At 39.4% G+C, this 16,002-nt stretch overlaps 1 protein-coding gene across 1 annotated transcript; it reads left to right on the top strand.

Annotated features, from left to right (window-relative positions):
- The first annotated feature begins 144 nt into the window (after positions 1–144).
- QDPR (quinoid dihydropteridine reductase) lies at positions 145–9,696 on the top strand. Its single transcript, XM_032686394.1, has 7 exons — positions 145–289; positions 404–496; positions 1,977–2,073; positions 2,879–3,019; positions 5,257–5,365; positions 6,783–6,866; positions 8,819–9,696. The coding sequence occupies exons 1-7, from the start codon at positions 206–208 to the stop codon at positions 8,925–8,927; spliced, it is 717 nt and encodes a 238-aa protein (XP_032542285.1). The 5' UTR covers positions 145–205; the 3' UTR covers positions 8,928–9,696.
- Positions 9,697–16,002: the final 6,306 nt, after the last annotated feature.

Genomic DNA, 16,002 nt, shown 5'->3' with positions numbered 1-16,002 from the left:
GGTAACAGAGTCCGTCGCTGTAGCTTGGACGAGGTCCCGGGACTTTCGCTCCCGGCTCGGCACAGTCCCGCGTGGGTAGAGCCGGACCCTCCCCTCGCACCACCCCCGGCCGGGGCTGCCGCCCCTCTCCCGCCCCTTGGGGCGGCCGCATCCGCGGGCGGGGCCGGGCCGGGCAGCAGCGGCGGAGCCGGGTCTGACAGCGGGCATGGCGGCGGGCAGGGTGCTGGTGTACGGGGGCAGAGGGGCCCTGGGCTCCCAGTGCGTGCGGTACTTCAAGGCCAAGAACTGGGTAAGCGCCGGGCCGGGGGGTGGCGAGGCGGGGGAGCCCCGCCGTGGGGAACGCTCCTGTCCCGCCGGGCCGGGCGCTGCGGGGCCGATAACGCGCCTTCCTCTCCCGCCGCAGTGGGTCGCCAGCATCGACCTGGCCGAGAACGCGGACGCCAGCGCCAACGTGGTGGTGAGGGCCACCGACTCCTTCCCCGAGCAGGCCGAGCAGGTGGGTTGGCGGCGGGCTCGGGGCTGGCAATGCCGAGTGAGGAGGTGGAGCGATGCACTCAGTCTACCCCCGAGTGTGTGCATCCCTTCTCCCGAGCGATGGTCTCAGCCTACCCCCGAGTGTGTGCATCCCTTCTCCCGAGCGATGGTCTCAGCCTACCCCCGAGTGTGTGCATCCCTTCTCCCGAGCGATGGTCTCAGCCTCCCCTCGGGTGTGTGCAACCCTTCTCCAGCCGCTGCGGGATTGGGTCCGGCCTCATGCAGGAAGCAGGAGCCCGGCCGGTAGCGGTTCTACGGCCGTACAGCGAGCCCCAAGGTCCTTATGCTTCTGCTTGTCGTTTCTTTTTATTTTTTTTTTTTTTTTTTTTTTTTTTTTTAATTCTTTTTAACTGCACATATATACCGAAAGATCCTGGATATTGGAGGTTCAGCACATAAGGCAGTTTGCTTTGTTTTTGTCTTTGTGACTTTAAAAGTTTCAGACTGAACCAGGTGACTGTAATGAAGATGGCTAAGGACATCCTAAAATGCAATGCTTCTTTTAAATATCCTGTCTTATAAATGCACTGTGTATAGGTAGGTGATGTGCTCAAAGCACCGAGGGATTCCTAGGGAATGCACAAAGGTAAATATGGGAGACTCTGAGCTAGCCTAAAACCTGTTTTGCTTTTTTCTCAACATATAGGATCTATTTTTTGAATTTTAACTTTTACTGATAAACTGAATCTCTAGACAATATGTTTTCATTATAGCTATACAACTCTTAAGACTTTTAAAGAGTAATGTAGAATATTTGCAACACAATTTTCTATACACTTTTTTGAAAACCAGTGGATTTTTGTTCTTTTGTTGAGAGATGAATTGTTTGCTGTTCACTTAGGCAGAGAAAATTCATGGCCAACAAATTCATTACCAGTTTTGAGGTCTTATATTAGAGAGAGAAAAAGATATAGGATATCTAAAACCATACAAACTCAAATTTAGGGGCCAGACTCAAACTGATGGTTGTGGTCTAGATAGAAGCAATAAGAAGGCAAATCTTTAGTTCTTCATCTCTGGCACTGTCATCAAAAGTGACACCAGTAGTCCTGATCAGACCTGGAGTTTCATTTCCCATGTTAAACAGCACCATACCCAGAAGAGAACTGGTCAAAAGTAAGTCAGTAATAATTTTTGTTAACGATATCGATAAAGGTCAGATGTTTCAATCCTGCTCAGGTCAGTTATTTCCAGTGGCATCACGCACTGTATGGTCTGACTTTCATTGGCCTGACAGTCATCTATCATTATCTTTCAACATAATTATTTTGGTTTGAGTTCGTGGCTTATAAATATTTATTTTCTATAGCTGTTTAAATTGCTGTGTGTTGTTTTATTTAATTATATAGGTGGAAAAAAGTAACTTTAAGGCATTTGTGATATTTGCTCCTTTACCTTATTGATTCAGTGTTTTCAGCATGTTTTTGTTCTATGTATTGAAGGTGACAGCAGAGATTGGAAAACTTCTTGGTGAAGAAAAGGTGGATGCGATCTTGTGTGTAGCAGGAGGATGGGCTGGAGGCAGCGCCAAAGCCAAATGTAAGATTTTGATAGATGTGTGCTGGTGAAAACATGAATGATATCTGAAAGGAATCCTTAAAAATCATGGTGATAAAGGTATTTGAGATTATCTTTCTTTCTGAGTCCAGAAGAGGACAAGAGCATAAAAGTACAAAATAGCTTAGTCACAGTGCTTCTTAGTGCTTCTCTGAATTTTCCTTGCCTGTTAAATTTGCACAGCACTTTTAAGTTTCCTTGGTTGTGTTTGTTGACACACCAATTCTTATTAAAATGGAGGAGTTTCAGCACTGTTAAGCTGACTTTGCCAAGGTTACCTGTGTCAGGCAAATTGCGAAAGACAGTGCTGAGTAGAAATATTGATGTTTCCCGATTAATTCCTCTATGAATAGAAGCTCAGTTACCTCCTGCAGTTCTCTTAGGTGTTGCTGTACAATACAATATTGGAAGGCACTGCCTAGTGACCCAAAATCATGCTACAGACAAAGCCCTTCAGATTAAAAAGGGCTTTTGAACATGTAATGTTCAGAGTGAAATTTTATGCTTTACCCACTACTGTAGAGATACAGGAAGAAAAATAGCCTTGTTTTCTGTCTGGAGTAAATCTGGTAAAACGTGTCCTTCTCTTCTCCCTTCCGGTTCAGACATTACAGGCTCAAAGCGAAAGAAGATACAAAAGACATAAATGGATATTTTACAGTGTGAAAGTAGAAAATGGTAGAAAGCGTGTTCTCATAGTGCTTTTGCACTCTGTGGGACGCTAAGAAAACTGGAATTAGAGGTCTTCCACCTTTTAGCTAATTTCACTAATTCTCTTTCTAATCAGCTTTATACAAAAACTGTGATCTGATGTGGAAGCAGAGTGTTTGGACATCGACTATTTCCAGCCACCTAGCAACAAAACATCTGAAGGAAGGTGGTCTCTTGACTCTCACAGGAGCTCAAGCTGCTTTATCTGGAACCCCAGGTAAAATGCAGTGCATGATATCCCTGCACCATGGCTGCTGGGACAACAGCAGTTAGAGATGTCTGTTCGTCTGAGCATTCTTGTTTGTGAAGCAGTGGTTTCTCTCCCCAGTTGCTTGACTTGTAGTACAAATGGAAAATTGCTGCTGAAATACGTAGGGAAAGTGTAATTTTATAGTTAGCAATACTGAATTTCTCGAAGCTGGAGTGCAAACACATAAAATCAGTATTTAAATAATACTTGACATGATTTGGTGAAATGTACTTGGCTAATATATGATATAGGAAAAGAGTTTGGAAATGAAGACTAGAAGCACACAGCAATCTATAAGTGTTTAGATAAAGTTAATTTTCCTATTTGTGTTCTGAAAGACAGAGTCCTTATTTGACCAATTTTTCTGTTGGTGATGACTCAATTGATTCTGATTACTGTGCTTGTCCTGTTCATGTTCTGATTCCAGTCTACCTTTTTTTCAGAGATAGATAAGCTTGTTGACTGTTGGCTTTGCCCTCTGCTAGCTATTTAATATGAACTTTATTGGATTTTTAATCTAGCTTCTTAACCATGTTGATCTGCATGGAGGAAGAAATCTGGGAGCAATTTAAAATCAGAAAAAAAAAAGGCACTGACACACAAGCCCACAGGCAGCAAGAGGAAAGTTTGAGACAAATACTCCTATTTCCCAATCTTTTATTAGTGTCACTTCAACAATATTTTTATGAGACACAGATACTAAGATTTTAAAACATATGCAATATATGAATATAAAACTGTTCAGGAAAACTGAGTTTATGAATATAAAACTTCAGGAAAAATATGCTATGTTTTCTAGTTAATGGTTTATCTTCTGTGTTTACAGCTGCATCTGTTATAGTCCAAAGATAAAAGGCATAATTTACAATGTACTGCTGACTGACCACATAAAAATGAAAAAATGTTAATTCTGGCAAACTTTCCTGGTTTTTGTTTGTGTGGTTTTGGGAGGTAGGGACTACAACACAGGAATCAAAGTGATTTGCTTTCCTGTTTTGAACTAGCTGGTTTCAGCTAGTCTGGATTTTTCTAAAAATCACAGCAGTGCTTAGGGCAAACACATGCAACTTATTAACTTCAGGAAGAATTGGGAAAGAGTTGTTACTCAATTGCTGCAAATATACCTTGCTAGGCTTGTTACTACCAGCCCTTCTGGCAGAAACAATGTTTTTCTTGTTTGCTGTTAGTGTTATCTTTCTTTTCCTATGAGAAAATGTTGTCTCAGATAATGCAAGCTGAAGAACGCTGAAAATTGCATTAATAGTACAGCAGCAGTGCAGTAGTGATGGCTAAGAAATGCATTAAGCATGAAAAGATTTAAGAAGACTTAGAGTGCTTGGTTTAGACAAGACGAGAATATGATAGAGGTGCAAATATTTTTATCATGACAATAAAATAAGTTAGCTAGTGCTGTCCGTGATTCCTCCTAGCAGAAACGGGTCCTATACAATTTGTCTAAGTGAATTTAACAGAAATATTTCTACAATGCAAAATGCATCTACAGGAACACTGGAAAGGGGCTGTATAGCTATATAGATTGGTAGAAATAAAGATAGAAAGTACCTGACCTGCGTGCCTTATGCTCTCATTGCTGTTGCTCTTGCACTGCTAAATACCATCTGCCTAGAAAACAACAGTGTTTAGGAAGAAGTTTGCTTTCCCTGCAGGTTATTTAGCAATTTTTCTACCATGAGGGTTGTTTTGGTTTTTTTCGTGGCTTTCCCTGAAGGCCCTGTCAGACCTGGGATTCTGACCAAGTGAATATGACTGAATATATTTGGATCCAAACCTGCAAATACTTTAGTCATATGATAAGAATTAATAGATGATCAGCTTAATAAAATCTATGAGCATCTTCGCACTTACTGTTACATTTGTAAGCTCAGCCCTGTAGGTCACATCCTTCAAAGCACTTTTGGTGCATAACTAAATGTGCTTAACTCAGTAAGCTGCTTATTTCTATAGTGCTGAGTAAACTGAGTTTTGTGACAGTTCCTGCATGTCTAATGAAAGCTTTTGGGTTTTTTTCTTCCATTTTTTTGCTTTTAATATATATGTTTTAATATGTTTTAAAAGTCTGATTCTGTTCTGGCTGTGGTAAGTGGCCTTAATATTCACCAAACAGTCTTGAGTTTCAATCATGTTGCTGATGAGATTGAGAGCTGTTTTTATTGTGCTCTAATTTGCCTGTTTTTAATTGTTAGGGATGATTGCCTATGGCATGGCCAAAGGAGCAGTGCATCAGCTTTGTCAGAGTTTAGCTGGTGCCAGTAGTGGCTTGCCATCTGGTTCTGCTGCTGTTGCCATTTTACCGTAAGTAGTCGCTTAGTTGTCTCTGCCTGTGTTGTTTTATTTAATTACTGCTGTAACCTAGAGCTACATAGATATACTTGTAGTGTCCTGTTCACAGTACACAAACAGCTTCTCAGACTTCCTTAGAGTTTCACAGAGAAAGGGGGTAATCTTGAAAGTGTGAACAAAATGATATCCAAGAAACCCTAAACATGATTACCTTCCTTTCCTTTCCTTTGTAAAACAGTAGTGGATGTTGGGATTAAAATTTAATTCATTTTCAAGCAGTTTGACTGTAGCCATGCATTAAAGTGTGATTTCTCTTTTTTTTCAGTATAAATAGAACTCTAAAAATGATATGAGCTATTCAGCGCAGTTTTAGACTTAGCTGTGTGATAGCAGTAAAGCAAAGGATTACTTGGCACATTTTCACTTGGTTAAAGATGCTTCTTCGTAAGGTGCTGCATATCTATGCGTGATTAGTAAAATTAGGTCACTTTGAGGATCTGTGAAAAGAAAAAGTTAGCTTGTATTTGCCTGTCACGGTTTTCTTTTTGACGAGGAAAGCTAGTAAGAAGTGGATGGCTTAGTAGGTCTTCACTATGTCTAATTTTATCAATTCTGCTGCAAAAATTGGAAGTATTTTTCTTGCTAGGTCTGTTTCTAAATCAGGACCCAAAAATAAAGACTGAAGAGTCCTGTGTGGGAATTTCGAACCCTAGCAGAATTCTCCCTGCTTTTGTTTTCCTCACACACACACACGTTCTTAATGCACACGTCTTTAGGTAAGAGAGGAACAGAATTAAATGTGTTTGGATAATTGACAGCATCTTCCACTGGCATACAGACTCCAGGATCACTGGATTTGTGCACATGCTGCACTTGTGTAGTTCTCATGCAAAATTCTGCGCTTGAGTGAATTTTTCCAGGGTAAATATACCTTGGATTGTCAACAGCATCTCAGTGAGGGACTTGTGAAAAGTTCACCCCTTAATATCACTGTGTGTAGTGTAAATATATATAATCAAAGTCAAAACTTCCTATGTTTGTGCACTTAATCACTGCATTTGCAGCTGGCATTAGACTGTCTGAAAACATGGATGTAGTGCACATATGCTGTGCAGTGCATGTGAACAAGCATGTTACTGCCATTCCCTGTCTGCATGAGAGAGGTGGGAAGGGAGCTGCAGACTAAGTGATTGCCCTAATGGGTAACTCCTCTGTGAGCCAGAAAGGTGAGAGATTATAGGTTGGAGCCTTGGATAAACGTTGAAACTGATGACTATATGCTGGTAGCACGCTGGGAGGATGCAAGAGAAATCCATACCATGTGGTGTAAAAGTCAAGCATATGTTACAGCAATGATTTGAAGCAGGTGGTGCTCATCAGAAAAATGATTGTGTAAAGAAAAGGTTTGTCTTATCTTTTTTAATCACAGGGTTACCTTAGATACACCGGCAAACAGGAAATCAATGCCTGATGCAGATTTCAGCTCCTGGACACCCTTAGAATTCATTGCAGAGTGAGTATCCATGAGCAATTCCTCACTGAACCTCTTGGGGCTGCACCTTAGTGCATGTTCTTTTTAAATAGCTGCCTTGGATTTGAGTGGGGTTTTTTCCTCCATTGTTTCCTCATTGTGTATATTTCTAAATCACATTGGGTTTTATTGCACAGACTTCTGAACTGGAGAAAATTAGCCCAACTCCATCAAACTCAGCTTCTCTACATGAGTTATTTCAGCAAGGGAGATAGCCTTAAGGAGTTGGAAGCCAGAGAATCTCATAAAGCCTGTAAACAAATTAAATTGCAGACAGCAGGTGCAGGAGACACCTGGCTTAAAGATAAACTGCAAATAGGCATGTAAACTTGGGTGGGATTCTTTTTTTTTTAAACAGTCTTTACTGCCTGGTTTACAGTGTGTTAGTTCAGTTCTCTCAACTGGCAAAATTCCTGCTCTTGTTTAGAAAAATTCAATAAAGATATTTTTTTTCATCATCTACAAAGGCTTGTCTTGAATGATGTTGCAAAATGCTGAAACTTCAACTGTAGCTTATCTAATGGCAGGCTGCAATTATCTGCTTTTGTTAGAGAAGGTACAGCATGAGTACTGCCTTCTGCCCTGTGATAGGGAGTAGCACACATTCCACTGAGAGTAAACTGTCAAAAAGAAGAAAATAAGGGTACAACTGTCTTACCCCTTTGAGGAAAAACAAAGTTGGATATATGCTCATTTTTTACAAAGGAATTTACTCTTACACATTTTTAAAGTCTTTTAAAGCTGATGCTGAAATTGGATTTACCTATTGCAAATTGTTCAGAGAGTAGTTTAGTTCTGACATTTGATTTCCTGCTTTATGTGAACTTTTTTAAGGTGGATACCAGAGTCAGAAATGGTTTTGGTTGCAGCTGTTTAGTTGCAGCCTATGCAGCTGTCTGATGTGGCTCTTTAAAAGGGCCCCATCAATTGAATTTAGTTAGCCTAAAAATGTTCATAAAAAGATCTTTAATTTATTGTGCTTTAGAGACTGGAGCAGAGTCTCTGAGAGACTGCTTAGCCAGATGTTGTAGTTCTGCAAATTAATTTTTTTAAGTTTAACTTTTAAGTATTTTAACCTTGTAGGAGAATTAGGTTGATTGATTTGTTTTGTTTCTAATTCCCTAAACTTTAACCCCAGCTTAGAAAACTGAAAATCTCATTGTCTGTGCATCAGAAAACATCCAATGTTGTTAAAGTGTTGGCAACATCTGCATCCTGGGTAGGATGCAGGAAATCCTTTCCATTGTGGCATTTGAATTTTGTGCCCTGGAAGCTGTTGTCAGATAGTGGAATGTTCCAACATGGCAGTTGCTATGTCTGCATTATTGCAAGGGTCGATGGACCTTTAGAATATACTGCACTTTCTGTGTTGCATTTTGATAAGAAGTGTTCTGTGTTCTACCTAAAATGAATCCATCTTACTCAGTACTATTTTGGATTTCTTAAGGCTTTTTGTGCCTCTGCTGAGACCACTTTCATAGTTAAATATCGAAGTGTTATAATGACCTGTTGGCAGAGTAATGGGTTTAGCAACTCTATCCTAGCCACAAAACTGTGTTTCTAATATATATGTTATAAAATCAACTAAAGCGGTGCCTCTTCCACTTTCAATTTTTTTTTTTATCTTGGAAAAAAACCTCACCACTCTGACATTTTAAGCTGCTGGTCTTTTCCTCTGAGATGTTCTGAAAATCCCCTGTGTGTGCTGTAAAGCCCTGGGGATTTCCCTGCACCTCTGCTCAGCTTTGAGGGTCTGAATCCAGTGATCGTATCACTGGTTTACAGAATGCATGGAAATCACTAGAGAGCAGTAGGAAAAGAAGGAAAAGTAAATAGGCTTTTATTTTATTTTATGCTTCCTGTGACTATACTTGATAGTAGTAGGGGGTTTTTTTATCCTCCTCAGCCTGTTTTATCCATTTATTTTAAAACAGAACCTTTTATGACTGGATAACAGGAAAGAATCGACCAAACTCTGGGAGTCTAATCCAGTTGATAACTACAGGCGGGAAGACGGAACTAGTTTCAGCAGCACATCTTTGATGTCAGTCACTTAAGGTGATGGAACTTCAGTGAAGGAGAAGCTGTGGAAAATCTGTCTACCAGTATAATTTGGATGGTCTTCTGTATCCAGTGATTATACTTATGCCATTAATGGAACCAGATTTTATGTAATATTTCAGTGCTGTCAGTTGTGAGCTATCAGCTTTTGTTTACTAAATAATATCAAGTACTTGTCTCTAAATGAAAGTTGCAGGCTTTAAAGTCTGTAGATGTTGTAATTCTGAGCATTATATGTCAACTTACCTGTTTTCTGTGAAATGGGAATTATGCTTAATGATGTCATATGATCACATACATGGTTGGATTTTTTTTCTCTGTCAGTAAGTGTTTCTGGTAACTTACTGTGAATCTTTTAGTACTCTGTCTTTTTCTGTCTGACAATATAATGCCACCGCTGTGTATTATGTTGGCTGTAAACCATAGGAAACATTGGAGTCATATATCGTGTCCTAGTTGTGAAATATTTTCCTTGTGAATGTTCCACTTGAGTTAATGGAACTGCATAGAGATTACTCACTTGAGAAGGAGTTCCTAGTTTGCCTTACAGTTCATAAGCTTCTCTCAAGCCTACAGTTGTAGGATAAAACAGTCATTCTGTCAAATGATTAGTATGTCTTTCTGTTAGTCATGATGGTTCTTCACTTTTTTAGAAACCAAAGTGCCGTAAAGTTGTAGAAAAAAAGCATGCATGCACTTCTATTTGAATAAGAAACTTTTTGTGTTAAATAAATGTATATTGTTTTATATATTGGACTGTCTCTGTCACTGTAATCCCAATATCTAGATAACATTTTAATCAGTTTAATTGAACGTAGAGTTCAGTTATGACAAAGGACTTAAGTTTTTACTTATTTCATTCTGATAATGGTGCATAAAATATATTTCTGTGGTAATGATGCCAAATATCTACTAGCCATGCATAAATGTTTTCTTAAATTCAGCTACGTTACATGGAAATACAGTTCAGACACAGAGTGAAAGCATTGCCTGCTCTAAGCCTAGACTTACATGGAACCAGTACTGTCAGATTTTTTGGAACATCTTGAAAACAATTGAATATACAAAATTGTGTATATGTTCTTTCTTTGCACTTTTTTGTTTCTCAACTGCAGGGTTGTGTTGGGGAAGGATTTACTGCCATGAGTCAGGAAACCTTTTGCCACTGGGAAGTCTTATGTACCTGTGTCAATTTTAACATGGCATGATTGCCTGTTTGGGTACGACTGTCACTTTGCTTATTTTGTTTTGCTGGATGCTGAGGTGGAGAGGGAGATTCTTCTGTCCTATCAAACCAGTCCAGGACTGTCAATTTGTAAATATGCTTTTGATTTTAAATGTAAAACTCTCAGCCATGCTATTGAACCAGCAGTTTCTATTGGCTGAGAGTACAGGCAGAAACTGCAAGGCACTGGTGAGGAATGAAACACTGAGGTGTTGCTTGATTATCCTGGAAAAGGGGATAGCAACATACTACAAGCTAACATGATTTGAAGGCTTCCCTTTGCCAAGCTAGCTGAAGCAGTGAATAGTGTTAAAACATGATTGTGAATGGAAGACTTGACTGGATTAACTTTCATCAGTTGCAGGTATGAGCAGAAAGGTACAAAAACTAAATTATTGAATCTTGAGAGTGAGAATGAACGTGAGTGTATGACAATGAGGCAAGTATATGTCAAGCTTGCTTATAAGGATGAGATATTTAACCTGAGGAGTTTGATGAAAAGAGGCTTTATGTGGTCAGTTTCATCCTGTATTTCTACAAATTTTATTTCAGTTAATTGTCTAGGAGAAGAAGCTGCCCCAACGCTGCAAACATCAGGGTTGCCTGGCACCTTCAGCAGGCCCAGAGATATGGTGGTGCTGCAATGAGGAGGAGAGGTGTGGCCTGTGGGAACTGCAAGGAGTTAATCCATGCTGAACACACACAGAGACACAACTGGAGACTGTAGGCCTGTTGTGAAGATTTTCACAGAATTACAGCATAGTTTGGGCTGGAAAGGACCTCTGAAGATTATCTAGTCCAACCCCCTGGTCAGGCAGGGATAACTTACTGCTTCTTATAGAAACAGAGTACCTGATGAGTTTCTACTCCAGTGTTGATGAAAATCCCTTAATTTTTCATATTTTGTTATTTATATGGCACAATTAACAACAATGTAATACTGCAGAAGTTAGAAGCTTATCTTCCTTTAATTTAAGGAATGCAATATTTATTAATTTCTTATATATATATTAAACACCTGGATTTATCTCATTTTTTTTATTTAGAACTGTACAAGTTTTATACTAGTTTAGTAAGGCACTTTTCTATACAATCTCCTCTCAAAGATGCATACTACTATTTTTGAAAGAATGAAGTTGGTGAGGTTTGGGGAAAATTAAAACACAAATTGTGCCAGATCAGTCTTGCTCTTACACTCCAATCTGTTTGTGCTCAGTGTTCTGGGTTTCACAGGGGTAATATTGTTTGTCAAGGAATATTTCCAGACCTGAACCAATGGGCCTTTGAAAAGATGATGCAATTGCGTGGTATATCCATTCACACTGTTACAATCTCCCCAGATTGGAGTGGCTTTTGCACATGGCATCACATGCAAATTTGCAGAGACAAAACATGGCTTTGTCAGAATATCAGGGCACGAACATTTTTTTATTCTGTACAAATACTTTTTTCCTACAGATTTAGAGAAATATTTTAATAAAACACAAATAAGTGTGAAAGGGATTTTTACAGTAGGATATTAGTAGTATCATTACAAATCCAAAGACAAGAAGCTGGTTTTGCATTCCAGGTGTTAAGTGGGTGAGAACCTGAGCTGCAGTCTGGAAAGAGGATGTTCTGTGGAGCCTGACCCATGCAGGGTCCTGTTGCTGTCCAGAACCTTTGGTTCATTGCAAGACTGGGTCTGAAATCTTTTTTGGAGTTCACTGGGAAGTGAAATTCACATATTTTACCAATGGGTTTAATTTGTCTTTCAAAGTTATATTTTCATGGGAAAATTAGTTTTCTACCAATTATTTAATAACAATTGTCACAAAATATGGAATCATGCCCTGCATCCAAAGAAAAGAGATTGAAAGGTTTCCACATATGATGGTAACTGAGTCATTCAGCAGTTGTAGTTCTACACTAACCCAAAATTGCACTTTGAAAACTTTTGTTGAAATAATTAGTTATGCTAAACAAGCATGATTTTTTTTTTTTTAATGTAGTGGAATGAAAACCAACACCACAACAAAAAGTAACATTTATTATCTTTCTTCTTACTTGTATTGGCTCACTGGAAGAAAACAGATGGGGACTGTGGAGATGCTTCAGACTAACCCTCACAGTGTCGAACAAGGTGAGAAGTAGGCAGACATCTGAAAAGCATTGCAGAAGTCAATAGCAAATGTCACTTGAGATTTAGATCCCTTGTCAGACACCGTCATTCTTGCACTTCCTGAAACACCACGTTCTGAAGGATTTGCTCTATAAATACGGCCAGTCTCAACATGGTCTACGAGGACTCTCGGGGGTATGATCACGGACTCCCACGCCTGAGCCAGGCTGATCTTCAGAAATGCCAGTAGAGGGCAGAGACTTCCAATGCATTGGGGAGATTTCTCTACTGCTAAGGAATATCTAACTGTGTTCTTTTTATCAGTGAGGATTTTAGTTGTGCCCACAGCCTCTACTGAGAGGCTCATTCCCCTTTCTCACTTTATTGCTCCCAGTCCAAGCTTTCTGGTCTTTCCTACACCGAGCATATGCAGCCTATTCCACTTCCAGAAACAATTCCATCAGCTTCAAACAAAACAATTCAAAAAATGACAACAAACCCCAACAAACAACAGCAGCAACAACACCACACAGACACATAGAAAAAAAATACAAAAAAAGAAGCCAGTGCTGTGATGAGAGTCCCACTGCAGGGTGTAGCATTACTATTGACGTGTTATCAGCAAGTGGAGTGTCAATCAATATTCTGTAACAGAGCTTTAAGGGCTTGGACACAATAGGAAAAGAAAGAGATTGTTTAATTGCTGTACTGCACATAAGGATTATACGAATTTCCTAACCCTACCAAAAGAACCAGTATCTGTTCAGGCTGGACTGGTATTAACAAAGAGACAGAATTTGGAGACAAGGGATTTTGAGTATAAAAGTTTTAAGTCCTTTGCCTGTGAAATGAAGGAATGGATAATATTTTTAAAAAGTGCTATTTAGGAGGTTAAAAGAAGTAGCAAGCCACACGACTCATTTCTATATTCATTATCCAGTACCTTCTGTAGATAAAAACTAGACCACTAATCACAGTATTTTCCTCGTATGAACTTCTTTCTGAACACTGTTATTAAATAAAAATTACAACATTCTTACAAATGGAAAGCATAGAAAAACCTTAAGATTGGAGGCCTTGGTTTCTATTCCTATTCCTGCTTTGACTAGTGGTCTGGTGGAAGAGTTTGAATACATCTCTACATCTGCACCTCATATCCCAAATATATATGAGACCATTTTAAAGTGCTTTGAGATCTGCTGATGAAAATCAGAACATTTGAATGAAATGCAGTTACCTCAGTGAGTACAATAATAGAAGCTCAAAATACCTCTTTTGTTCATTGAAGTTAATATAAAATTTTGACCTCAAGCCAAAGTTGTATCACTTTGCTACCAGTCATATTTGGTGATTTGCAGAAGTACTATGCCAATGACTGTCTCAGCCAGGAAGTTTGTCCAAACTGTGTGTCTGGTAGTAGACAGCGGTATTTTCTCTCCAGTACAACAGGTGTTAATTTTTTATGACTATCACAACTGGAATTTAAAAATACAGTGTTGATTTTCATTTTGAACGAACCAATTGCTCTTTCTATTAATGTACCTCAGTGAGACAGGGCTGAGGAAATTATACAAATGGGCTCCATATTAATTCTGGATCCACATGAATTAGTGTGATGGTTAACTTTTTTATTTAAGCCAATACACAAATATTACCTGATAGAAAAGAGTGTCTTTGGCCCCCAAGAAGTTATTTTTTCCCATTGTTGCGGTTCTTCTCTTATGCTCAGACACACAGATTTTTCTCCATCCTCCATGTGAAGAATGACCAGGCTTTTAAAATGCCAGCTGCTAATTATCAAAATCAGTGCACGCTATCCCAGGCAGCAGGGCATAGCTATGTATGTCCTAAGTAAGTGCCTCATGCATACAATTTTGCACCAATCAAACAAAGCAGCCCATAATCCAGCAGGGGTTAATGATCTACTTTATCCACATTACCTGATAAATATCTTTCGCATGACTAAATTTCGTTAATAACAAATTTTCTTTCTCCTTACAACCCCCCAAAAAATTTCCTATTTGCAAATTCAGACCCATCTTCAACCAAAGTGTTATCCTGCAAGGCTTTACACCATCTGTATAGTTAGCATGTAGGAAAACCACGCTATTAGCAATATGAGGCTTCACAGACGTGTAAAAACATGTATCCTCCCCCCTCCCCAGTCTCAGCTTCCCTTGTTTTCCGTGTGGATTACAGTCTCTCAGCCCAAATTTGCTCAGAGAGGTGTCAGGCAGTGTAGGAGGTTGAAGTGCTGTGCTCCTAATGGTTTTCTCCTCCACTTTGCCTCCTGGTTTTCCTACTACTCTGTCCGCTGGGGCTCCTGCTTTTGCCGCCTTGCCAGGGGATGGGTTGAAAGACTCGTCTGATGCAATTGCAGGCACGCATCAAGTTCCTGCTGTTGGAGGGGGTTTGTCCTCATTGTGCTGGTAGGGAAGAAGAGCATAAGCCATGCTTTGCATACAAATATCTTGAGTGCTGTAGAAAAAGGCATGAAAATTATGTGCAAGATACATGGAGCGGGGAGGACAGGTTATTAATGATGTTAAAAACTGTTTAGCTGGCATGCAGTCATGAATTCACTTAAACATTTTTTTCTTGGTGGCTATTAGGAAGGGCCAAGTGGTGTTTGCCTTTATATCAGATGGTATAAAATACTGTTTGAAGGGGCAAGGACAGGTTCTCAGCTCTTTCTGCGGCTGCTCACTGGGCACTGGGTACAACAGGCACCTGGGCAGCCCTACAACATGCCCAGGCATGTGACTTCTGTAGACCCTGGTCACCAGGGCTAAACAAACAGGTGATTTCAAAACAACAGACGTGGACAAAAGTATCTTTCTGAGAGCAAGAACTGAATTTTCAGACATGGGAATAGTTAATTGTTTCGTGAGGATCTTATTTGAAACACTGTTTAAAATTGAAACAAAACAAGAATTGTCACTCTTGAAGTGTCCACTATTCATTTCCAATTGGGAGCTGAGTTTTCAAATTGACATCTGCTCCTTAACCCTTGTACCTTTAATTAGTAACTTGCCAAAACCACTGGATTTCAGATAAGGGGATACACCTCCTGTTTTTTTAACATCTGATTTTACAATTCTTAAATGGTTTAAGTCAATACTTTCTATTCAGAAAAAAAGATATTAGGTTCATCTGCTGTTACAAACATCTGTTACAACAAAATTTCTTGGTAAACACCTTCAGGATTAAGGCTTTCTTAAAGCTGTAGCAAATTTGAGCTACATTTCATCATTTCATGTATTAATTTCACCTGAACCATAGTCAACAGGGAACAGATGAAGACAGAGCAATTGCTTTGTGCATGGTTGCATTATGTGGATTTCATGCAGAGAGTCTGAATGTAGCTAAACATGTCATAATTAGGAAAATTCCTAATGTTTAGGGTTTTTTTCCTATAATGATTTTTCACCAAGGGTGGTATTTACAGGGTAATTTTGAAGTTCAGCAGGAAAAAAGAGGGATTGATCTTAAGTAGTTTTGTTCCACTTACTCATTGTTAAACTTATTATTCTTTGTTCTTTTTTTTTTTGGGATCTCAATCAAAACCAATTTAAATGAGGCATGATTGCAGCCACTGTGATTATAGGTTCTTTGGATTGCTGAACAAAGTGGGAGTGTTAATAAGAGATGGTCTCTGATGAGGGTGAACTTGTGCTAGAGATTTATACTACAGTCTATTCTGGTGCAGAACAAGTGGGAACAGTAGTGGA

The sequence above is a fragment of the Chiroxiphia lanceolata genome, chromosome 4 (assembly GCF_009829145.1).
Source record: "Chiroxiphia lanceolata isolate bChiLan1 chromosome 4, bChiLan1.pri, whole genome shotgun sequence".
Classification (NCBI taxonomy): Eukaryota; Metazoa; Chordata; class Aves; order Passeriformes; family Pipridae; genus Chiroxiphia; species Chiroxiphia lanceolata.
This window is presented reverse-complemented; position numbering and strand designations above follow the sequence as displayed.

Coding starts and splice junctions, on each gene's coding strand:
- QDPR (XM_032686394.1), top strand. CDS start 206: ATGGCGGCGGGCAGGGTGCTGGTGTACGGGGGCAGAGGGGCCCTGGGC. Junction 497..1,976: donor TCCCCGAGCAGGCCGAGCAG/GTGGGTTGGCGG, acceptor TATGTATTGAAG/GTGACAGCAGAGATTGGAAA. Junction 2,074..2,878: donor AGGCAGCGCCAAAGCCAAAT/GTAAGATTTTGA, acceptor CTTTCTAATCAG/CTTTATACAAAAACTGTGAT.